The sequence below is a fragment of the Sarcophilus harrisii genome, chromosome 3 (assembly GCF_902635505.1).
Source record: "Sarcophilus harrisii chromosome 3, mSarHar1.11, whole genome shotgun sequence".
Lineage (NCBI taxonomy): Eukaryota > Metazoa > Chordata > Mammalia > Dasyuromorphia > Dasyuridae > Sarcophilus > Sarcophilus harrisii.
Window position 1 is genome coordinate 476,378,893 of NC_045428.1, and position 25,999 is coordinate 476,404,891.

Consider the following 25,999-nt stretch of genomic DNA (forward strand, 5'->3'; position numbering starts at 1 on the left):
CTAGCAGCTGATTGGCTATTCGGGGCCCGGGATGACACTGGGATGAGGACCTGGGAGTCTGCGGGATTGCGTTACTGGGATGGCGATAGGGACTTTTTACTACGTGCCAGGCACTTCGATAAACAAACGCAGGGAGAAAAATAGCCCTGTCCTCCAGTAGCTTACATTCTAAAGAGGCAAGGCAAGCTTACAAAAGGAAACCGAAAGGGGGAAGAAGGGGTCAAGGTACCTGCTTGGGGACATAGAAAGTCAGAGACGTTGCAGCCTAGAAAGGAATGAACGAAAGGAGAGGCTGTGGGCGGTAAGAGTTGTGTTTTGGATATGCTGAGTTCGACATACTTAAGGCTCATCCAGTCCAGCTCCACTGATTGGACAACGAAGCAGAAGGGCCGTATTCCGAGGATGGAGGAGGGGAAGTTTTCCAGCAATGTCTTCTTCCCCCTCCCCCAACTGCATCCCTGGGCTCCCGAGAGACGAAACCTCGAGCTCAGAAGCGCAGGAAGGACTGGGAGGGGCGGGACCAGGAGGGCGGGACCTCCCAGGATCCGCGACCCCGTTTCCATGACAACATCCCTAGCGACCTCAAACTGAGAGACGGCGAGCATGGCGGCTCACTCCGGGTACAAGCCCAATTTCACGTTCAGGTTCCTTCCTCAGAGAGCCTTCCAGTCGCTCACCTCCCCCGAGACGGTCCAGCGCCTGCGGAAGTGGTGAGGAGAGGGCAGGCGGGGCGCGGGGAGAGAGGACTGCAGCCCCGGGACGCGGGAGCGCCGAGGCGCGGGACAGGTGGCGGGTCTGGGACCGGCGTCTCATTCTCGGGTCTCGTCTCTCCCCTCTGCCCCAGGTCCATGCAAGGAAGAATCTGCGCGCAGGCGTTCGGTTTTGACGAGAATTTCCAGTCCTATTACAAAGATGATTTCTTAATGGTAAAGTCCGCCCCGGACCTTGGGGATCCCAGGAGCCTAAACTTTGGGTTTGGGGGTCACGTGGTTTCTCTCTCTCCTTTAGGGCGGGGGAGGGAGGGGCAACCCTTACATAAGATTATTAAATTATTAATTAAAATTATTAAATAAGATACACACACAGAGAGAGACTGAAGTCTTAAAAGGAAAAGCTCCTAATGTTTCCCTATCGTGGTGAACGTTTCAAGAAATGAAATTCTTCCCGTGACCTGTGGAAACGTGGTGTCTATATCATCTCAACGTCCGGTCTAGAACCTTCCCCCTCCACAAAAAAAAAAAAAAAAAAAAAAAAAAAACTTTAGAAACGATTTCTCTTTGGGTCGTTCGTCCCCATATTGCAATTCTGCCTACTTGGGGATCTTTTGGCACTGGCTCAGAAATTGCGTCATGTTAAACCACGTACTCCGCTACGGCATCCTCTCCCAGCCTCTCACCAGCCTTTTGAAATGCAGATAAACTTGGGAAAAGGCCAGATTCTCCTGCTTCTTCTGCTAACAATTATTAAAAGATTCAATTCAATTCAGGTTCTACAAGTGGAATCATTTAGGGAACCCAGAGTGAGGATATTAGGATGGGGGAAGGAATCCTGATAAGGAAAATGGGAGGCTACCAACAGAAATTTCAGTCCTTAATGATTTGGGGGGCTAGGACTAATCCCCAAGCAGGCCTCTCAACATTTATCCTTCATAACATTTTTGGTATTATTGTCTTTGATTTCGAAAAATCAACAGTTTTTAGTTGGGTGTAAATGACTCCTCAAGATTCTCTATGAGTGATTTTTTATGTCTGTTATCTGAGAGAATCTAGCACATTGCTCATAATGGTCATTCAAAAACTGAATGAATAAAGATTGGGAAAGGGGATCCGAAAAGAACAGAAGAGAAATCAAAAGAAAAGATATTGGATGAATGGTGATAGGGTGCTACCAACAATTTCTATAAGGTGTCTTTAAAGAATGTGACCTGCCAGCCCAGAGATCTAAGAATTCTAATATTAAACTGTCCAAAGCTGTTCTCAATCTGACTCTGCAGAAACCTGCTTAACTATTTCTTCAATGTAGATTTAAGAGTCAGCATCAATAATAAGCATATATGTAAACTTGATTAAAAATATTTAGTGACAATCTTTGTATTGCATTATATCAACAGCAGAAGTATAAGTTGCATCTGGGCTGCTGTCAACTAGATGTTTGTTAATGAGACTCATGACAAAAAAAAAAAGAAATCACAAAGAATTCATTATCTTCTTCCTCTCTAACTAATATTTTAAAAATATTTTAGATATCAACAAAGAATTCTATACATTTAAATGAATATCGCACTTTAAAGTAGACATTTTAGGAAGTTTTATAATACATTTATTCCCATGACAAGGCTGTTACTCAAATTTGGAGTGCATGAGGGTGAAGTACAGAATTCTTCCTCTGTAATTGCTTTAAAGTCAATTTAAAATCTATGTGGGAAAATTAGCTTTATTATACTATGACCACAGTGATTTTATTGTTTTGTTTTTTTAGCTAAAAATGTTATTATACAGCTTACTAACGAGATATAGCTCTAAACTATTTGCATGTTTTTTCCCAAAACATCAAGTCCAGCCTCAAAAAATAATTGTCACCATTTACTATAGTGCAAAGAATGTATCACAGATTTATTCCAAAAACAAGGTAACTTCAAAAGTTTTTAACCATAGAATTTTGTACTTGGGAAGAATATCAAAAAGACTAGTCCAAATCTCATTTCACAAATCAGGAAACTGAGGCCCAAGAGAGGTTAAGAGATTTTTCTAGAGTATATAGCTGGTAATTGGCAACCACAACCAGAAGCTACATTCCTTGATGGGTTGGTCCAGTGTTCCACTGTACTACAAAATAATATTGTTGAATTTAGTAATATAGGCTTTGCAGATGACTCCTTTGAAGTATATAAAACTTATTTGTATGTTTGAGTTCTGGCATGTTTTTTACTTTAAAACCTTTCATATTACTTTACTCCATATTAGTTTCCCATTCCCTAAATTCAATAAAACACTAGGTACAATTGGGATTTGTGAATTTTCCCTTCAAAATTCCCAACTGAAGCCCAATAGACCATTACTATACATCAGTAGGCACAGTTAATTGTCAAACCTTTTATCTCAGCTTATATTGTTAAGAAAAAAAGACTTTTATGTTTTATTTCTTATTCCAGTGTTATCATTATAAAAAATGAAGAGAAAAAAGGCTTAACTTTATTTAACTTTACAGCACTTGAGAATACAGTAACATATTGTTTCCTTTACAAATTCTGTTGAATAATGTCATCACAGTAAGAATTTTCACTAGAATACAAAGAACAATTATAACAGGACTATTTCTAATTTTTTTCCCTCCTAAGAAAGTCAGACCTCCTATTTGTCAGTTCTAACATGTTCCAAGTAATTTAAGCAGCTTTTCCCCTTTTGCAAATGGGGAAACTGAAAAAGTGATATCCCAAAATTCAGTGTTATGAATATCTACTATTAATTAATTATCTACGACTATTGGTAGTGCCTTCTTCCTAAACTCTTTTAATTTAAATTTATTCACTAATACCACTATCATTTTATATATCTTTTTTATTTTTATTTTAATAGCCTTTTATTTATAGGTTATATGTATGGGTAACTTTACAGCACTGACAATTGCCAAACCTCTTGTTCCAACTTTTCCCCTCCTTCCCCTCATCCCCTCCCCCAGATGGCAGGATGACCAGTAGTTGTTAAATATATTAAAATACAAAGTAGATACACAATAAGTATACATGACCAAACCGTTATTTTGCTCCACAAAAAGAATCAGACTCTGAAATATTGTACAATTAGCCTGTGAAGGAAATAAAAAATGCAGGTGGGCAAAAATATAGGGATTGGGAATTCAATGTAATGGTTCCTAGTCATGTCCCAGAATTCTTTTGCTGGGCGTAGCTGGTTCAATTCATTACTGCTCCATTGGAAATGATTTAGTTTATCTCGTTGCTGAGGATGGCCAGGTCCATCAGAACTGGTCATATAGTGTTGTTGTTGAAGTATATAATGATCTCCTGGCCCTGCTCATTTCACTCAGCATCAGTTCGTGTAAGTCTCTCCAGGCCTTTCTGAAATCATCCTGCTGGTCATTTCTTACAGAACAATAATATTCCATAATATTCATATACCACAATTTATTTAGCCATTCTCCAATTGATGGGCATCCACTCAGTTTCCAATTTCTGGCCACTACAAAGAGGACTGCCACAAACATTTGTACCACTTTATATATCAAGAGCAAGTCATGTAAATCTCAATTTGAATCTTGATAATTTGGCATTTCTGATTATTTGATCACTTCCCAGATCAAATGCAAGGTACTCTGACACTATTAGGAAATAATAATGACAAAAATACAAGTTTGATTTGAAAGCCCAAACATGCCATTTATGGCAAAGTTTCAACAGTTAAGCATGATTAAGGGAGTAAAGACCACAAAATGGGTTAAGGATCAGGAAAAGCATCACATAGAAGTCACACTAAAATTTGAAGGCTACATATTAAAGTTAGCTGTGTGCTATTTTTTAAAAGATTTGCTTCATAATTGGCATTATAAGTTAATTGTTTTCAGATAGTTTTTTGAAAGAATCTTTTTACATACAAATATGGTATTCAATACCATATTTCACCATATATAATTCTTATCTAATTTTTCAATCTTAAAGAATCTGTAGTTGGAATATACTTTGTTAGCTTTTTTCATGGTTACTGCATATTTGTGAAATTAATAAAATTTTAAATCCATCTGACTTTCACTAATTTACACAGACCTTTAGTTTTTAGAGAGATTTTTAATCTGGTTCTTTCATGAAAACTTTTAATAGTTCACGTAGAAAAGTCAGTTACTGTAATTATATTAGAAATTGGGCTTCTAATATTAGTAACAAAATGCTTAATTTTTTTTCTCCTATTTTATTTTTTAGGCTTTTTTTAGAGACCCAAATGTTATTTCAGATTTGAAATTACTTTCAGATTCTTCTGGACGATGGATTAACTTAGGTAAATAACTAGAATTTAATTTTAATATTTCTTAATGACTATTTTTCAGTTTTACTAAAGAGAAATTTTTATTTCACATTTTCTTCATTTAAGTTAGAAAGAAAAGCAACAATGTAAATGTAAATATTTGCCTTGGTAAAACAACTAACCTATCAGACTGCTAGAAAGCCAATGTAAAATAATGGATAGAGTCAGGAAGACTTGAGTTCAATTCTGGTTTCTCCTAAATCCCAGCTGTGCACAATCCCCTGTGCCCTCACACACACACACACACACACACACATACACACACACACACGTCATCATCATCATCATCATCATCCACAAGTTATATTAGTACATCAATAAAAAGAGTTCCCATGCTGAAGGTTTCCTAGACTAATGAAATCTCATGTCCAGACAAAACAAAAACCAATCTTCTAAAAATCTTTCCTTCCTTTACTAAAAATAAATAAAATTAGCTATCTTTAGTATTTAATGATTAAACTGTCACTATTCTTACCTTCAAAAAATTGAGGGTGCCAGTTATCCATTGGGTACCTAGATAAGAGAAAAAAAATCATAGAATTTAGAGCTGAAAAGAATCTTAAAGTTCACATAACCCTAAAGCAATATTTATCCTTCATTTCATTATTTATTTGATAAGATTAGTTAGAAGATGAGTGCAGAGCTTGCATCAATCAGAAATTCAGCCTAGATTTTCTAATTCAAAAGATATATTAGTCTTATAGATACTAATAAGGAAAATTATTGCACCAAGACCACAGATATCTCTCTGCTTTGCTCCAAGCAAATAATTTGGGCCAAAATTACCTAGAAGATTAAATCCTATCTCCTTCCTGGTTCTGTCACATTTTCCTCCTTGGCCTCCAAGTATGGGGATAATTATGGCTCTTTATCCCTCCTTTTTTATCTCTGCACTCTCTTAGTGACATAAACTACTCTTTGGGATTGATATATCACCTATATGCAAATAACTATATCCTCTGAAAGTTAAGTGAAATAGTGAATACAGTATTGAAAATGGAATAAGGAATACTGAATTCAAATCTGGCTTCAGACACTAACTCTGACATTGAGCAAATTACTTAACTTCTGCATGCCACTTATGTAAAATGGAATGATAATAGCACCCACCTTCCAGAGTAGTAATGAGTTCAATTAATCCATGACCATCCTTGCCTACTTACTGTTTGGTTTATAGTTTAAATTTGAGAGCTACTAAAAAAAAATCACATTGTAGTTTTGGTGTTATTTTTGGTGTAGTTATTCTTCTGATGTTTAGTCAACTTGGCTCAGAAATTCAAAATTCAAAACCACATTTTCTGATTGTTGCATTTCTCTATTCACATAATTCACAAAATTAAGGACTAAACGTGTAGGAAATATAGAAATTAAAAGTGCTTGAAATGTTTCTAAAGTATAGGACTATGAAATGAAATGCAAAAAAGAAAATTCTTGAACACATCTAATAAGGGAGAAATCACTATGGTTCTTTTGGATAGCTCTCATTCTTTTTTATTATTTCCTGAACAAATTAGTGGTATGTCAGTAAATGTTTAACAACTAGCTCTTGGAAAGAAAAAAAATGTACTGGAAATACTTTTATGTTTAATCAGCATTTATTAACATTTTCTTCATTATTCTGAGGTGTAAGTGCTGCTCACATTGAAAATTTAACAGTCAAGCCAGCTGTAGCATACTCCTATCAACAAATAGAAACTTTATGACTAACAGCACTGATTTCACTTACAAGCAAACTTGGGTGGAATACTACCCATTAATAAAAATAGCTGTGAAAAAAATTATTATTAAAACTGGGAGGTTGGCACTGACCTGTGATTTTTTTGATATAGGAAACTTCCAGGATGGAAACTCCCTTCACCAATTGATATCAGCAACTCTATAACTTATAGTCTTAGGATATTGAAAGTTTAAGTAACTTGCCCATAGTCTTATAACTGATATGTGTCATAAGCAGAATTTGAACCTAGGTTTTCTCCCCAAAACCCAGTTACCAACATAAAAATCAATAATTGTTCATTATCACCACTTAAAAAAAAAGTTCTAAGGATTTTATGACAAAAGTGTATGTCACAATTCAGAGTAATTTTAAAGTTGTTAATTCTCTTATCAGTGGCTGTTCGTTTCACATGTTTGGACTTGAAAAATATTTTGCTCATTGTACTTCAAAAGATGCATAATTTCAGTGGTGTAAGCCCTCCCTGTACTAAAAAAAAATTACAATTCATTTTTCTTGTAATTACTTTCTAATTTACTTAACTAACTCTGATTTCTTCACCTCATCAGTCAAGCAGTTATCCAAATAATTTTTCTACACAATTATAGCTTTATCACTATCTGCTTAAATACCTTTAGTGACTCTCTGCTCCCCAGAGTATAAAGTAGAAACTACTTAATGTGTAAGTATTTAAGCCTTCTACAATCTTGGATCCAAGTTACCTTTTCATTTGTTGTACATTTTTCTCCTTCACTTTCATTCTATTTCAGCCAAACTGGACTACTCAACATACTTCAATCTCATCCTGCCATCTCCTACCTCTCAGCATTCCTTTAAGCTACTGCTACTTCCCTTGAAATAGACTTGATCCCCCATCCCTACCCCAGCCCTAGTAATTCATATTAAAATCCTTTTCTTTCTACAAAATCATGATGCCTTTGATGATTGTCCAGCTGGAAATATTTTCGCTCTTTACATTTTCTAGTACAATGTCTGGTTCTCTTATCTGCTCTTATGAAATTTTACTTCCTATTGTGCTTCTCTGTCTCCATATCATAACCTGCCTAGAAGATTATAAGCTCTTTGAGTTGAGGGATTCTGCCATCTTTGTGCCTAGAATATAATAATGTTTTAAATACTTGTGAAATTGAATTCACTGTTGCAACATATATTACAATATTTAAGCATAGTAGACAGAATTGTCTTCTCTTTCACTTCTTTAAGATTCAGATAAATAAAGATAATGCTTTGTATACAGGGATAATCAGATAATTTATTACATTGTGGTCAGGGAGGTAAATATGATTTTCAATAGGATTATCATTTCTGAAGGTTGAATAATAAGGTTGACTCTGGTAAGTTCACATCTAGATTATTGAGTTAAATTTGGGGAGTTTGCACAGTTTTGGAAGAACGTTGACAAAATGGAGATTGTTCAGAAGAGTATACAGGTAGTAAAAGACCTTGAAATCTTACAGATGGTGATTAGTTTGAAAGAACCCTGGGATATTTAGACTGGAAAAGAGAATACTTGAGAGAGTTGGAAGAGGGGGAAATGATGAAGAGTTTGTGGTCAAGTAGTTGAAGAACTGCTACCTAAAAGAAAGGTTGGATTTAGAATCAAGTACTAGAGGAAACTTTACATATTTTAGATGCTGGGTTTGGGGACCAAAAGGCAAAAACTAGAAGAACTAGGTGACATCAAAGAAGATGTATATTTGGCATAATCTTCCTAACAGAGCAATGCCAAAGTGGAATGGGGTCCCTAAGTGACAGAGGAACGGTTCCCCCTCCTTAGAGGGTCTTCAAACAAAAGCTCAATGTTAAGTATGTTGGAGAAGAAATTCTTTTTCAGCAATGTTTAACTAAAATCTGAGGTCCCCTTCCAACTCTGAGATTCTTTGTTCCTGTTTGTAATAATAGGGCCTTAAGTGAAAATCATTTATTAAAGAATGAAATAAAAACAAACACTGATATTTCATACTTTTATATTCAGTATTTCAATACTTCTCCAAGTCTGTGAGCTCATCATGGGATATCCTCCAAAGCTACAGATACCAGCCTATCCATACTTTTCTTATTTTGTAAAATCACTGTTTGTTCTCCCATAAATTTTCTAAGGAATTGAGGTATTTTATTGTTTTTACACAAAGACCTTTTTTTTAACTCCAAAAAAATACTCATTATTAGCTTCTCTTGCTTTGAGGTGCAATCAATACAGACTTATTACCAAACTATCATTATGGTAGCCTTTTATCCACTGACTTACCTGACATTCTTATTCTTTCCTTAATTAGTTTAGCACTTGACTTAGTCTCTTTTCTCCTTATTTCCTGCACTCAGTTCTCAACATATCTCCCATGACCTATATCTCTATCCACCTCAGCCATATACCTTTATACCTTTCATCTAGCCATCATCCACAATGGTTCCCCTTTGTAGGTTCATGAACTCTGAAATTCCTTTATCTGCTTGTAATGTTATCAAGTACCTACCTCTCTACCTTGTAATCCCTCCACTGATTATTTTTTTCCCCATGCTACCTCCCTTGCACTGCTTATATTCTCCTCCTGTTCCCATTGTACCTCTGGATAAATCATATAATTTTACCCTACACTCTGCCCTCTTCCTTAATCCTGGTGCGAAACTTGGCACACCAAGCACCAGCCCCCCATATATACTGTTCTCTCTGGATGATCTCATCAGAGATGAGTCAATTATGATTTTCAGATCTATTTATCCAACCTCAATATCTACCTTGAGGTCTCCTATCTCCAACTGACTAGGGACATTTCAAACTCGATGTTCCATAGATATCTTTAACTCAGCATGTCCAAAACCGAACCATTATTTTTCCCCCAAGCCCTCTCTCCTGTTTTTTTCCCATTCTATTCACAGTCATCACCATCCCCCCAGTCACCCAAGCTCACAGACACCTCTCTCTCTGTCTGTCTCTGTGTGTGTGTGTGTGTGTCTCTCTCTCTCTCTCTCTCTCTCTGTCTCTGTCTCCGCCCGCCCCCTCTCCCCCGTCTCTCTCACTTTCTCCCTCTCTCTGTCTCTCTCTGTCTCTCTCTCTTCCTCTCTCTCTTTTTCTCTTCCTCTCTCTCTCTTTTTCTCCCTCTCTCTCTCTCTCTCTTTCTTTCCTTCTCTCTGTCTCTGTCTCTTCTGTCTGTCTCTCTCTTTGTCTCTCTGTCTCTCTACATATACATATGGAGACAAATTATATATAGATAGATATATATGTATGGAGACAAATTATTAAAGGAGACAAATTGTGATACAATAAAATCTCATTTTCAACAACTAAGAGTTTATGATAACTTGGACAAAACTTGACTAAAATTTATTTTTACCTAGAAAACCCTTCTTCTGTGGAGTGTAAAGCAAAATTATTCAAGGAAAAAAATATAAATTGTTTATGTTGACTATCAACAAGTTCTTTAGAAACACATTTATGAGTTTACTTGCTCTATACTTCTTGGAGTTACAGTGTGAAACAATTTATTGTTGCATCTAAATGGGATGCCCATCAAGTACAGAATATGGGCAAAAAAAAGTCCCAAAAAATAGATAATTTAGAATCTACTAATCACAGGATCATAAGATATTGTTACTATAATGGAAAAAATGACTTTTTGTGAAAATGGGAGTAGCTCGAGTCCACTGATGCTATTTCAGTACACCTCAAAGTTAATGGACCATAGGCTAAGCTGAAGTAAGCGTGATGTTTTTGAGGTGTTTTAGAGTTCTTTATTCCTGTGTTAGGAAGTGCAAACTCAACTCCAAGGCGCAAAGGAGAAACTAGAATGAAAGAAGGAAAATGACAAGGAGAAGAATAAGATCACCATTAGACTTTTGTAATCAAAGATCATTGACAAGAACAGCTAAGGCAAAGGGATAGATTTAATTTTGTTTCTCATCTTCTACCTTTATCTCCCATTTCCCATGTCTTACTTTTTGCCTTTTTCACTTCTTCCTTGGAATGAATACTGGAAAGTGTCAGGAAGTTGATACAGTTGAAGAATTAAATTTAAAAATAATAGTTCTAATGGAAAATTAAATAGATAATGGTCAGATAGTGTTCTCAGATTTAATCATATAACTGACTTGATATGACTCAACTGAACCCAATTTTTATTTCTGTCTCTAGGAGTGTAAGCATCATTATTAGTGTGAATACAATTGAAAATAATTTTGGCAACCTGAAAGTAATTTACATCTTAATTACATTGATTATTCTGATCTATGTAATAAAGTGGGACTTCTGAAGAAGAGTGTAAAATCCTTAAAAGACAAGGATTTTTTTCATTTTATCTTTTAATTCCTAGCTCTCAACACTGTACCTTTTACACATTGTTGGTTAAGATTTCTAATCAATACAATGACCAATCATGATTCCAGCAAGCCAGTGATGAAGAATGAGAAAAGAGAAGTGATAAATTCAGGATGTAGAATGAAACTTAAATTTTTAAACATAAACAATGTGAGGGTTTGTTTTTCTTCATTGTATATATTACAAAAAAAAATTGTTTTCCTCTTTTTCTTTCTCTTTAAGGAGAAGACAGGAAGGAAAGAATAAATGCTTGCTGGAAATATTTGTTGATATTGAATTTCTATTTTCATTTAATTTTTTCAATTAATAATGCTCATTTATTTTTTCCCTGTTCAACTCCTATCTGCCACCATTGAAAAAGAAAAAAAAAACTTTTGTAACATGCACGTATTCAAGAAAAATAAATTGCTACAGTGGCCATGTCTAAAATTATATTCTGAATCTTTAGCCTATAATATATCTCTTAGGAGGTCTACTTGGCAAATTTTATCTTCAGTTCTCTAGAATTGTAGTTCATCAGTACATTGAGCAAAGTTCTTAAATCTTTCAAAAGTTGTTTTTCTTTATATTGTATAAATTGTACTGCTCACTTCACTGTGCCTCAACTCGTATAAGTTTTCCCAGTTTTTATGAAGCCACTCATTTTTTTATGGCTTAATAATATCTTGTTACATTCATATATCATAATTTTTTTAGACATTCTCAATAGAGAATTCTATTAAATTCCAGTCCTTTGCCATCACAAAAAGAACTCATCAGTATTTTTTACATATGGAACCTTCTTCTCTTTCTGTAATTTCTTTGGGATATAAAACTTAAGAGGGTTTAACTGAGCTAGTCAATGTTTTGTAAGTTCTTGTGCTTATTTCCAGAATTTTCACAATCCTTGGACCAATTCACAACTTCATCAAAAATTTATTGGTGTGTCTGTTTACCTGAAACCCCTCTAATGTTTGTCATTTTCTTTTGTCATCTTTGCCAATATGATAGATATGAAGTGCAGCCTCAGAGTTGCTTTAATTTTAATTTCTATAAACATTAATACACTAACATGTCTTCAAATGGCTGTTGATAGCTTGGACTTCTTCCTTTGAAAATTTCAGCTAAATGGCACAGAGTATAGAGCACCAGCCTTGAAGTCAGGAGGAGCTGCATTCAAATATGACCTCAGACACTTAATACTTCCTAGGTGTGTGATCCTGGACAAGTCACTTAGCCCCAATTGCCTCAGCAAAAAAAAAAAAAAAAGAAAAGAAAAGAAAGAAAAAAGGGAAATTTTCTATTCATATCCTTTCATCATTTATCTATTTGTGAAAGGCTTTTACACTTATATATTTGAATCATTTCCTTAGGTATCTTGGATCTGAGACTTTCATCAGAGAAAATTATTACAAAGATTTTTTTTTCCAATTTACCTGATTCCCTTCGAATTTTAACTATTGGATTTTTTGATGAAAAACTTTTTAATTTTGTAAAAATCAAAATATCCTGTTTTTATCCCTTGCTGTTATCTCTTTTTAAAAATGTATTTATTTATTTTAACTCTCCCTAGTTCTTTTCTGGATGCAAATGGCATTTTCTGTCCAAAGTCTATTGGGATTGCTTTGGTTCACTGAACCACTGAGAAGAATCAAATCTTTGATAGTTGATCATCATACATTCTTGCTGTTATTTTGTACAATGTATTCATACTTCTGCTTTTTTTGCTCAGCATCAGTTCATGTAAATCTTTCTAGGACTTTCTAAAATCATCTTAATAGAGCAATAACCTTCATATACATATATATATATGTAATATAACATTACCTTTATATACCACAGCTTGTTCAGCCATTCCCCAATTGATGGGCATCCACTCCTTTTCCAATTCTTTGCTACCACAAAAAGAGCAGCTACCAACATTGTTGCACATGTGGGTTCTTTTCCCTCCTTTATGATTTCTTTGGGATACAGACCCAATAATGGCATTGCTGGGTCAAAGGGTATGCACAGTTTTATAGTCCTTTGGGCATAGATCCTGATTGCTCTCCAGAATGGTTGGATCAAAACCATTTCTCATTAGTGTCCCAGTTTTCCCTCATCCCCTCCAACATTTATCATTATTTTTTCCTGTCATCTTAGCCAATCTGAAAAATGTGAGGTGGTACCTCAGAGTTATTTTAATTTGCATTTTTCTAATCAATAGTGATTTAGAGCATTTTTTCATATGACTAAAGATGGTTTTAATTTTGTCATCTGAAAATTACTTGTTCATATCCTTGAGCATTTATCAATTGGAGAATGACTTGTATTCTTGTAAAGTTGACATGTCAAATTTGTATTCTTATAAAATTGAATGTTATCTGTTGTTTTTCTTATTTTTTTAAAGTTCCATGCTCACTTCATTGATTTGTTTTATGTCTTTTTTAATAAAGCATTTAGAGAAACAAAGTTTAAAAATAAATCCTTAATATCTACCTTCTTGTTAGATTTGTCTGGGTCTGAAAAGGGTTCATTGAGGTTTCCTGGTATTGCATTTTTACTATATATTTTTACCTATAATTCAATAAATATTCTTCCTAAGTATTTAGATGCTGTGCTGCTCAGTCAGTATTGTTATGGGTAATTTATGTATGGTGTCTATAACCATAATGTATTTTCCCTGTTTACCTCTTCTTATCATGCCCCTATTCTATAATATTATTATAAAATCATAATTGTTTCCTGATTTTTTTTTTGTTCATCTGAGGTGAAATACATAGATTCCAGTCTAAAACCCCATTTTAAAATCCCTGTGAATATTTGTTTCAAGTGAATTACTTATAAATCATGTATTTAATTCTGTTTTCTAAGCCATGCTCCTATTCTCCTCAGCTTTATGGAGAAGTTTATCCTATTTTCTATGAGCATACTAGGTAAATAATCCCTGAAAATATAATTTCTATTGTATTTTCTTCAGATAGCCTATAATTCAGATTTTTTTCCTAAGTGACACTAAACTTCTCTTTAATTATTAAACCTTTTGCTATATTTTAAAATGGGTATAAAAATGAAGTAAACTTTAGAAATGATGAATACTTAAAGTATTAAAAAGTATTAAAAAATACTTAAGTATTTGACGAGTATTAAAATTTAGGACTTGGGGATAAAAATGTATTATTGGTAAAAAAAAAAAATAAATATTGGAAAATAGTATGGCAGAAACTGGACATAGACCAATATCTTATACCATTTACCAAGACAATGTCAAAATGGATACATGACTTAGATATAAAAATAAATATTATGAAAAAACTATAAGAACATGGAGCATACTACTTAACTTATGCATAAGCAAATAATTTATGAATAGACAAGAGATAGGAAGCAAGGCTAGGTAGAAAAGGGATAGTTTCTGTTACATTAAATTTACAAGTTTCTTTACAAATAAATGTTGCCAAGATCATAAGGAAAACAGAAAATGGGAGAAAAAATTTTATAGAGTTTCTTATTTAAAAGTCTCATATCTCAAACATATAAGGAACTTTGTCAAATCTATAAGAATAAGAGTCATTCCTCAACTGATAAATTATCAAAAGTTTTATACAGGAAGCTCTCCAGTGAAGAAATTAAAGCAATTTATAGTCATATGAAAAAATACTCTAAATCATTATTGATTAGAGAAATACAAAATCTTGAGATATCATTTTACCCTACTAGATTGGCTAAAATAATTGAAGGGGAAAGCAATAAATATTGGAGGGAATGTGGGAAACACTTAATTTAACCATTTTGGAGAGAAATGTGGAGTAATGCTCAAAGAGCTATTAAACTGCCGTATACCCTTTGACTTAGCAATCCACTGCTAAGTTTGTTTCCAGAGATGATTAGGAAAAATTTTAAAGTTCCCATATGTTCCTCAGTATAAATCTTAAAGAAATGTCTTTAAATATTATTTCATTTTAGTAGATTTTTGGATAGTATATTCAATTTTATTTACTATGGCTCTTATTTGTGATATTCTTAGAATTTTACATTTGAAGATAATTTTTAAAAGATAAAATTATTCTATTCTCTATGCCATCTTTCAGGAACAGAAGTAAAAAAAGTTGAAGCCATAAATATTCCCTGCACACAAATTTCAATGTCATTTTTTGACCGATTATATTCTGAAGAAATTGTTCGAGAAAGTGGACATATTGTTAAGTGTTTGGATAATTTTTGTGATCCTTTTCTCGTTTCTGATGAGTTAAGAAAAGTGAGTATGATGGTATCAAATTATTAGAGTATTTTTAGTGTAATCTTCATACCTAAGGCAGTGATCAGTATATGCTACTTACTACATATATATGCCATATCTTTGAAATATCTTATGTCTACATAATAAAATAATGTGTTATACCTATTTGGGCATTCCTATTCTTACTTTAATTATTACATAGCTACTTTATCTGCTCCCTTCTCTGTGTTCTGCACCCAGTTGGTCCTTGATTAATATATTGTGTTTGTTCTCTTTAAGTAATAACTGTTGTCCTCAGAGATTTCAAAAAACTGTTCTTTAGAAACAATTAGCTTAGAATAGAAGCATAATCTTAACATTTTTCTAGTTTCAACCAAATTATTTTTATAAGATAAGAATTCCTCATCACTGTCACAAAATTATTTTTATAAGATAAGAATTCCTCATCATAGATCATAATATAGATCTGAATGCAACATTAAGCCTCCCAATCCAACTCAGCCTTTAACATGAGAAATAGACCCAGAAAGGTCAAATCACTTGACTGGGATCACACAAGCAATGACCAGAGCCAGAGTTTGAATTTTTCTCCTCTGATTCCAAATCCTGTGTTCCTTCCACTGTATTTCATTTCACAGTAGTTGCTATTCAAATAAGCCATTAGGTTGAAAAGGGAAATGTCAACTTTTACAACTTAATAATTTGCTGATCACTTAGTGATATAGTTTACTTGTATATATACACATATGTCTATAGAGATATGCTATTCAATCAACAATTATAAGCAAATACTGTGATCAGGGCTTTTTTGGAGAATGGGCTAGACCCATTTTTAAATTGACAACCTTCCCATATAGGGAGGACAGCTTGACCTAAGGCTCAGAAACAATAACAATTATTAACCATTTTATTATTTTTATAATAATACTTTGTGTTTGAGTAGTACTCTATAATTTAAAAAACATGTTCAAATAGATAATCATAGGAATTTATACATATATGTGTATTTATACATGTATAAGTAATATAGCAATTAGGTTTTTTTACAAAAACTCTAGAATCAGGTGGCTATATTATGATATTCTTATTTTACAGAAGAGAAAAATTAGGCCACAATCATATAATCAGTAAGGGACAGGACCAAGACTTGCACCAGAGTTTAAAAATAACAATTACAAGATAATGAAAAAACATATATGTTGTGATGTTTCAAATAAAAATCACAAAAGAAAGGCACAACCTCATTGAATTAAAATTGATACTGTTTTTTTATTAGTTTACTAATAACATGTTTTTAAAGCCCCAAAACAAAACTCTGAATCAAGTTTTCTGTTTTAGGTCAGGTCCTAACTACAAATGGATCAGTTTTTGATGTTTAACTTAATAACTATTTAAGAGGCATCTATATTAGATTTACAATCAGAGGACCTACTTTCAAATTCTGATTCTGTTACTTTCTCTATATGATCATGTACAAACCACCTAATTTTTATAGGCGTCAGTTCTTTCATCAGTAAAACAAGGAGGTTGAAACTGAAGATCTCTTGGGACATATACTCTCATTTATCCCAACTTAGCTAGTGGACTGTGCCACCGTACATTTAGAAACCATGTTAAAGGTGCTCTCACATAATTCTCTCAGAATATACATATAAATTGCATGTCTACATGTTCACATATGTACACATATATACACATATAGTTGTGCATGTATACATACTGACATATAATGTATAGGGACAGGGATGAGGAGCAAACCTTGATAATCACTGGTATAAACTCCCAGATCAGCAGAGATCAAGACCTTCTCTTCAATACAGATTCTTAGAAATTTGACTAGAATGCTGAGAAATGAATTTATTTGCCCCAGGTCACAAAGCCACTATCTGTCAGAGGCAGGAATTTAATTTTCTAACTTTAAGGTCAGCACTTTATCCATTATACCCACTGTCTCTCTCTGCATATATATGGAAAAAACATACACAGTAATTCGTATATACATACTATATGTGGAGAAAAGAATAAAATATGAAAATACACTTTAATGTGGAAAACAGAATCTTATTGTGTGTAATTATTAAGTCAAAAGATTTTTTTTAGATTACATGTTATATACAAACACAGAAAAACATGCATAATACAACCAAGTTTATAAGTCCCTAAGTGATCAGCATATGAATTTTATATGTTAGTGTGGTATGACAGAATAGGAAAGGACCTCAGAGGTCATCTAGTCTAACTTTTTTCCTTTTATAGATGGGGAAAATAAGATCCAGAAATGTTAAAAAGAGGGATAAGCTGATAGAAACAAAGTGTGCTGAAAGCCAGGACCTACCTTTAGGAGGTACAAATGGATAGAGTCCTGAGCTTTGGAGTCAGGAAAATCTGATTTCAGATTTGACCTCAGATACTTTCTAGCTGCGTGACCCTGAGCAAGTCATTTAATCCAGCTTCATCATCTGTAAAATGAGCTGGAGAATGAAATGGCAAACTACATAGTATCTTTGCCAAGAAAACCCCAAATATGATCACAAAGAGTCAGACAGGACTGAAAAGACTGAACAACACCAAAGCTAAACTCCAAGAATAAATGAAAAGAATTTTTAAATGATAAGGCCATTGCCCTAAGGTAGGAGCAAAGAGAAATTATGTGTGACAGGTGCTAGAGAAGGCCTTCAATGAAATGTCTAATGATAAGGTAGAAGGAAAACAGCTACGATACTCATCTAAATTGCTCTGGGTTTTGTTCTTCATGCAGGAATTTCAAAAAATTCACTAATAATCTTGTGCTACTGTAAAAAAAATTAGTCTGCTTAAAAAAGTTTTTTTTTAAACACGTTTTCAAAAATGTCACATATTCTTAAACCAATGTTGTCTTGAGATTAAACCATATCTTCTCATCTTGTATAAGGTTTTACTAATGGAAGACTCAGAAAAATACGAAATTTTCAGCCAATTAGATCGTCAAGAGTTCCTTTTTTGTATTTTTAAACATCTTTGCCTTGGTGGACTTCTTTGTCAGTATGAAGATATTCTTGACCCGTATCTGGAAACAACAAAAGCTATCTATAAGGATCTTGTCAGGTAATATTTCTAGATCATAATATGTTAATGTCTGATTAATTGACTGAACATAAGCAGAATTCTTTGCTTGACCCCTGTACATTATTCATTTGTAATATATTAAAAACAGCACTCCTGTGACCCACTGTCATCCCTTCTGGCACCATACCAGCCATCTAGGCCTGAAGGGCAGCATTTACTTTATATCCAGAGTTCCAATCATATCCACATCTAAAATAATTACCTATACACTCTCCAATGCAGACATTCTTTGGGGAAATATTTGAATTTTCTTAATAGTAAAGTTACATTTTTATACTTAGCAGAAATGTTATATATATAAATTTTTATAATTAATTTCATAACTATTACATTTTCTCTTCAGCTTGGTCTATAGGATTCAATGGAATGTACACACTCTTTATGTCTGTAAATCCTTTGTGTAGGACATTTATAGTTACATTTTTTTAATCTTGTTTCATTAACCTCTCTTATATGAGATTCCTCTGTTCTTCCATGGCTCTACATCTAGTAAACTTTCTTCTTTACTTCTTATAAAATTTTTAGTAACAAAACCAAAAAATTAGCTTCTTAACTGGTTCATAATAGCAGCTCTGCTACTACTTATTTGTTCTATTTCCTTAAAGGTCTGTTTCATGTCTATGTATTCTTTAGATTCCTTAAAATCTCAAATTAACTTTTCATTTAGCTTCTCTAGAGAAGTTCTTTTCATATCTAGGGAGCACAGTAGTATTTGGCCTGGACACAAGAAGAGCTGCATTTAAATCTGATCTCAGACACCTACTAGTTTTGTGACTCTGAGCAAGTTATTTAACCTTGTTTGTTTCAGTTCCCCAAATGTAAAAAGGGAATAATAATAGCACCTATCTCCAAGGGTTGTTTTCCATGAGGGCCAAATGAGATAGTGTTTGTAAAGTGCTTAGAATGGTGCCTGGCATTTGGCAGGTTCTTCATAAATACTTGTGTCTTTATTTATTTTTTAAAAGTTAGAACATAGTTTAAGAGGAAAAATAATCACATACTTTAAGATAAATTTTAGTATAACAATAATGTTTTTCTTTTTGCAAAACTCAGTGATTTACAAATTAATAATTTTACTGAATGTAAAATGTCATTTTAAAAGGGACTCTTAGAGCAATAAACAGTTTGAGATTATTAAAAGCACTGGGTGACTTTCCAAATGTGGTTCAAGTTCATTTTGGGATTAATTTTTTGGCATAGTAATTCACAAAATAGACAAAAATACAAAATGTCTAAAGGCCCTGTAATCTTTTATTTATATAGTGACAGTGGTAGAATGGATTTGTTCCCTTTTAATTCCTACAATTTCGCACACTTACTTATGCACACCGATGTACCTGCATATACATCCCATCCTAATAGATTTCTTTTTCTGATCCTCTTCTTATGAGAGATCATAATGCACTTTAATGTTAAAAAAAAATTTTTTTTTGTAATGGAAGTCAAGAGGCCTACATTCTATTCACAGCTTTGCTACTAACTAGCTGTATAACCTTGAATATGCAGTTTCATTTCTCTGGTCTTCAATTTCTTTATCTGAAAATGGACTAAATTATTTCTGATGTCCCTTCTTGTACTACTAATCTGTTATTCTACAGTATTGCTTCCCTTTTATTTTTAAGCCCCTAGTTGACTCTACCTTATTTGAAACCTGTACAAGTGCTGTATATTGAGCACTTGATGTGAAATCCTGTTATTCCAATTTTGGGAAAGGGAGGAGTCCTTGGTTATGAATTTTCTATACAGCTAGGCAGCATAGCAGATAGTGTGCTGGGCCTGCAACCATGAAGACTCATTTTTCTGAGTTCAAATACAGTCTTAGACACTTACTAGCTATATGACTAAAATTATAAATAAGAGATATGAGTATATAGGCATATGTCTAAAATATGTTTTTCTTTGATTCTAGTGTTATAAAGGACCCTCAGACCAAGACTATACGTGTTACTTCTATTGTCTTTAAGGTTACAGCATATGTAAGTCTTATTTTGCTGCTCTTTATATACATTCATTACTAAGTGGATTGAGGATATTGGATATATTGACTATTGAAAAGTCAAGCATTTAGGTCTTAATTAGGGTGGAATTGTAGGAGTACTCAGTGCTAGAAGAATGTTCATTCATTTATCCATTTTTTGAGTTGCTAAAATCTTAATGGAATTTGTATTGCTCTCTTATAAAGGGGAGAAGAACAAATAACTCAAATCTTATTTTGCTTCTGTTTTCTTTTTTAATAACTAAAGTCATCCAGAATTAGAACTTGCTTCCAGGGAAGTGATTTTATTGCATATCTCTAGGCAAAACCTAGATGTTTTGAGGGATGTTGTTGTAGAAGGTCTTTTAAACCAGCCATGGATTGGATCAGAAGATTTAGCTCAGAAGAGCTTTAACTCTGAGATTCTGTTCTCAGAATGAACCAGGCATCTTCTGCAAGTGTGGTTTCAGTAAAATAGAAGTCTTGGAAGGAACATTTGAGAAAAGACTGGGGGAGGGAGGGCGGGGTTTATGTAGAATAAAAGATAGGGGTTGGTCACAGAGTCCAGTGACTGGGTAAGGAAAGGAATGGGCAGGCCGAGGAGACATTTGAATTAGCTTTGTATCACATTGGCAACTCGGTCAGAAAGTAGACAATGGATAAGGGTGAGGAATTCACTGATCCCTAAGTTCTAATTGTGATGTTAGTAATTTTGAGTGCTCTTCTGTGTGGTCCTCTCACCTCACATGTTCTTTCTTGGCACTGCTGATGGCCACCAACTTCTTGGATGGGGAGGGACCCTGGGCACCTGCTTAGCCAACCTTCTGGTGCCATGGAGCTGAAACTAGAAGTGATCTCCTCCTCTTACCGAGGAGGTGCCCTAGAGAGGGGGTGACTTGGCAAGGGCTCTAGGAATCAAACAGCAGGGCTAAGGCTCAGTCCATCCTCTTTCTCCAAATCCGGGGCTCTTCTGCCACTGACAGTCGAGGTGTAAGGTATGGTAAAGAAGTGTTAATAATAACAACTAACATTTATATAGAACTTTAAAGTTTACACAGTGCTTTGCACATATTACCTCATTTGATCCTCATAATTCTGTAATGTAAGGTTCTACCCTTGTATCCATTTTTAACATATGAAGAAACTAAGTTTAAGAGGAAGAGATAAATCTGGAAAAGGGATTACAGAATGTCAGAGTTAAAAGAGGACCCAAAGGCCATCTGATTCAACCTAAGTAAGAATTCCTGCTTGTTACAACATACCCAATGAGTGTAACCAAGGATTTGCTTAGAACTCTAATGAGAATAAACCACCCATTCCACTTTGGGGTATCTATAATTTTTGGGAAATTTTTCATCACATTGAAGCAAATCTGCCTTTCTCTGTAACTACCATTTACTGTTCCTCCCATGCCCTTTAGGGCCAACCAGAACAAGTCTGATTCTTCTTCCACAGTCTTTCAAATACAAGGAGGTCAGCTCCAAAGGATGGAAAACTTTGAATATCAGGTGAAGAAACTTGTCTAGACTTCACTTGAAGGGTTTTGTACAAGAATGTAAAATGATCAGAGTTTACTTTGGAAAAATTAATCCAAAAGTTCTACATAGGATGGATTAGAAAAGGAAGAAGCTGAAGCCAGTTAGAAGACTGTTGTCATAGTCTAGATCGAAGGAGGGAACTAGTTCAATGCCATTTGGATATTTATAGCATCATTTGCAGGCCATACAAAATTATCAGCTTAAAGAACTCAAGCAGTGGGAGGTTGTTGTACTTAGCTTTCAGCTCATTATTGCCTGAGAGTGACTTAGCAAATGATTTTGCAGGCCTTATACAGCCACAGGCCAGATGTTGCCCACCCCTGGTTTAGATGAAATAATGAGGATGGTTTTAGAGAGAATAGAAAGGAGAGGGAGAAGACAAGAGATCTTACTAAGTCAGTTCAGTAGTTCTTGGCTGATGTTACATTTAGGAAGAAATGGTCTTTTTAAAAGCTCTGTTGCAAAGGGAAAAAAAAAACTGCATCAAAGAAGCACAAGGACAAAGAAGGGATAGTAAGAAAGGATGATGGAATGAGGCCCAAAGTGCTTAACTCATATTTTGCTTCTCTTTCTGCTGCCAAGGAGAATAACTGTAAAGGAGACAATAAAAATACTAATGGGCAGTGATTCCCAAGACAAGTAGGTAAATAGAAGAGACCACAAAACTGCCCTTAGATGAACTGCCTCTGTCAGTTATCTTTGAAAAAGCATGAAGAATCAAAAGAATTCTATGGGATTCAAAAACAACAAAATTTCTGGATTAAAAAAAAAAAAGATGAGTAAGAGTCTGCTAACTGTAGGTTAGAAAACTTCAATTTATGATAATATTCTAGCAGATTTTATTCTAACAAAGTTTCTCATGATAATATGAAAAGCATAGAGGAATATGGAATAGTTATTAATACAGGATGCAAAAGTGGTTGATCAAACCCAAAGAATACTTATTAATGGTTCAGTGTCATTCTGAAAGAAGGTCGCATGTGGAGTATCTCACAAATTCATGCATGGTTCTGTGCTGTCCAATGTTTTTAATCAGTGGTTTGGATTACAGTATTTACAAGCTTGTCAGATTTACAGATAAAAGCTGAGAGGGATGGCTAATACCATAGATAATAGGATCTAGGTTAAAAATCTTTGCCTAAGATCACACTTCAGTAATATATAACTTTTACAGGGACAAGAAGGCCATGATCCAGAACACTTTTCATGTATTATTTTCAGTTTGAAGATGTCATATTTTATTAAGAATTTTGCAAAGTTGAGGAATACGTAGGGGAGGGCAACCAGAATAATAAACTTGAATAAGGCCATATGAAGCTCATTTGAAAGAATTAGAAATTTTAGAGAAGTATTAGGAGTGTTATGATCATCTTCTTCAACTATATTTGTTCTTATTGGTCCCAGATGGCAGAACTAGGAATGACAAATAAAAGTTTCAGACAAATTATGGTTTGCTATTTAAAAGAAAATCTTCCTAACAGAGTTCTCCAAAAGTGATTGTCTTGAATACCTATGGGTTCCCCCTCACAGTTCTATAAACAAAAGCTATGTGACTCCTTGTAAATACTTCTTGTATGTATGTGACTATAAAGAAGACATTTGTTTAAGAATGACTTAAACTCGATGAACCTTGAGATCACTGAGCTTAAGATGACAATAAAGTGACATAATACTAAAGGTAAAGATGAATTATGCATCCATTTGGAAGTCTTCTACTTTACAAACTTGCTTTTTTCTTTCCCATTCTCTTCCTATGATGCATGATACTTTTTCCCAACGATATTCCTTAATTATCTCAGAGATTAGTTTGTGGCCAAGTTGTAGCCAATCACATATTTTTTGCACCTAATCAGAATTTTAAAACCACACATTCTGGAATGGCAGAAGTCTAAAAATCTTAGATACTTTTAAGCATTTACTCAAATCACCTAAATTATTTCCATGAAAAAAAGTATTGTTTGTAATCAAATTAAGGTGAATTAAATCCCATTACTTTCATTCTGACATTAAAAGGAACAAAAAGTAAAAGAAAATGGAAACTTTGATGATCTTGATAGTTTATATTTTTTCAAAAGAATTTCTTTAAATTATCATATCTAATTTAGAGTACAAATTTATTAAAAATAAGAATTTTATTTTTCAGGTACAAAACCTAACATACTATGTTGTTAGTAATGTTAAATGTTAACCTTTTAATTGTTTACCAAAGTTTTTTATTGAATATTTCTGTGGAATTTTGATACATATATTAAGTTCAAGTATTTTAATAAAAGTCAAAGCCAGTCTTATGTATAGTAATTTAGGGTTTGTTTGTTTGGGTTTTCTTTTTTAGGATGAAAATGGTACGTGTTACCCTTCAACAAAAAGTCATGAACAATCGTTTGCTTACTTGGTTGTGGATCCTTTAAAACGTCACATTAATGTATTATACCATTGCGTTGGTGTAGGTGAACTGTCTTTCTAATTTATAACCCCAAGTATATGTACAGCTATTCTTCTGTATATTAATCATTTCATAATGCTTTATGTGCAGTTTGGTAGAAGAACTCAACTTCTGACCAGAATTCAGTTTTTAATTCACTTCACATAAAAATGTGTGTGCTTCAGAAAAAAAGAAAAAAAAAGGATAATAAAGTTCCATTCCTCCTTATTGGTTTTTATTCTTCTGCATTATTAATAGAGGAATAGATTTCCATCTTTCATTTCCCATATAATACTAATGAATTCTACAATTCTTCTTAAAAATTACTTAGAATGAAAATCTACCCATAATTATTTACACAATATAAATCTTGTTAAATCATTATTTACTCCATATATTTTATGTTAAAGCTATTTTTCATAAAAAATAATAAAATTATATTCACTACAAACTCTTTGAATATAGTTTTCGTTTTATGCATATACTTAGATTTAGTTATATTTATTTTTTTACACAGCAAGTTTACTTTTCTTACAACAACAATGTCAAGATGAAGTATAACAGTATCTCCATTATTTCCCTCATTTTACCAATAAGGAAAAGGCAATACAAAAAGGCAGTGATTTGCCCTGATTCATACATCTGTCATCATAATGACAGATGCAAAATTTGGACATAATTTTCTCTTCACTCCAAGTCCAGAATTCTTTCCTCTAGATCACACAGTTTTTACAATTTTTGCATTCAGGTAATATATAACCATTATTAGTACATGTGATTTTCTGAGAATTTGACATTTTCTTCATTATTCATTTAATTAAAATAGAAGAAATTTTACTTTGTGATAAGTCAAAAGAATATCCTATAACTGAGGAATCCAAAGCTGCTTTGTTGCTTAGCATAAATCTAATTTTTCATTGCTTTAGCTCCCTTACTGTTCTTATTAAGGATTAAAAAAAAATAGAATATTTCATGTATAATTTCAAATACCTATGAGAAAGGAGGGACCTCCTAAAGAGGGAAATTAAGGGAATTTTAGGCACTTGGGTCCTAGGATAAATGAGTGAAGAACTATGAGTTTGGAAAAACATATATAATGTCCTACATATTCCAACATATTGGTTAGTTTTGCTAAACTTTTTCTCCTTCCTATGTATTTTTGTTATAATGGATTGCTTGGGGGTGGAGGAGGGTGGCACACTGGATAATGTGGTTATTGTAAACAAAAATATCAATAAAATCTACTAAAATTTGTTTATCACAAGAAAGCATGTGAATATAGGTGAAAAATAAGCTGACTCCATGCTCTCCTCTAACTTGGCACAGTGTCTGACTAGATTATTTTTCTACCTTGCTTCTAAGTAAGAACTTATTCTGCCCCATCCCACCCTGATTTTCAATATTTTATGTGTTATCTTCCCCCATTAGATAAGATTAGATTAAATAAATTCTTAAAGGAGCAGGAACTACATATTTTATTTTTCTTTTAATTTGTATTCCAAATGTTTAACACAATATCCGGCACAAAGTAAACCAATAATACTGAGTTTCTTAACCTTTTTTCAACTCAGGATCCCTTTTCACTTGAGAAATTTTTACCCAACTCCAGGTATAAAGGCATATAAAATAGGTATACAAATAAAATATTGATAATAAATCATAAAATTGTGATCCCCCACAC

The 25,999-nt window shown here is 33.6% G+C and overlaps 1 protein-coding gene across 1 annotated transcript; it reads left to right on the plus strand.

The window, feature by feature from the left end:
* On the plus strand, nt 1-24,546 carry CFAP300 (cilia and flagella associated protein 300). Its single transcript, XM_003764275.4, has 7 exons — nt 1-710; nt 845-926; nt 4,931-5,006; nt 15,130-15,296; nt 18,190-18,362; nt 20,293-20,359; nt 24,229-24,546. Exons 1-7 carry the CDS (start codon nt 604-606, stop codon nt 24,358-24,360), a joined length of 804 nt encoding a protein of 267 aa, XP_003764323.1. The 5' UTR covers nt 1-603; the 3' UTR covers nt 24,361-24,546.
* Nucleotides 24,547-25,999: the final 1,453 nt, after the last annotated feature.

What these genes read in the sequence shown, in the direction of transcription:
- CFAP300 (XM_003764275.4), top strand. Translation starts at nt 604, where the DNA reads ATGGCGGCTCACTCCGGGTACAAGCCCAATTTCACGTTCAGGTTCCTT. An exon ending in GTCCAGCGCCTGCGGAAGTG is followed by an intron (nt 711 to 844) that starts GTGAGGAGAGGG and finishes CCTCTGCCCCAG; the next exon opens with GTCCATGCAAGGAAGAATCT. An exon ending in TGGACGATGGATTAACTTAG is followed by an intron (nt 5,007 to 15,129) that starts GTAAATAACTAG and finishes GCCATCTTTCAG; the next exon opens with GAACAGAAGTAAAAAAAGTT.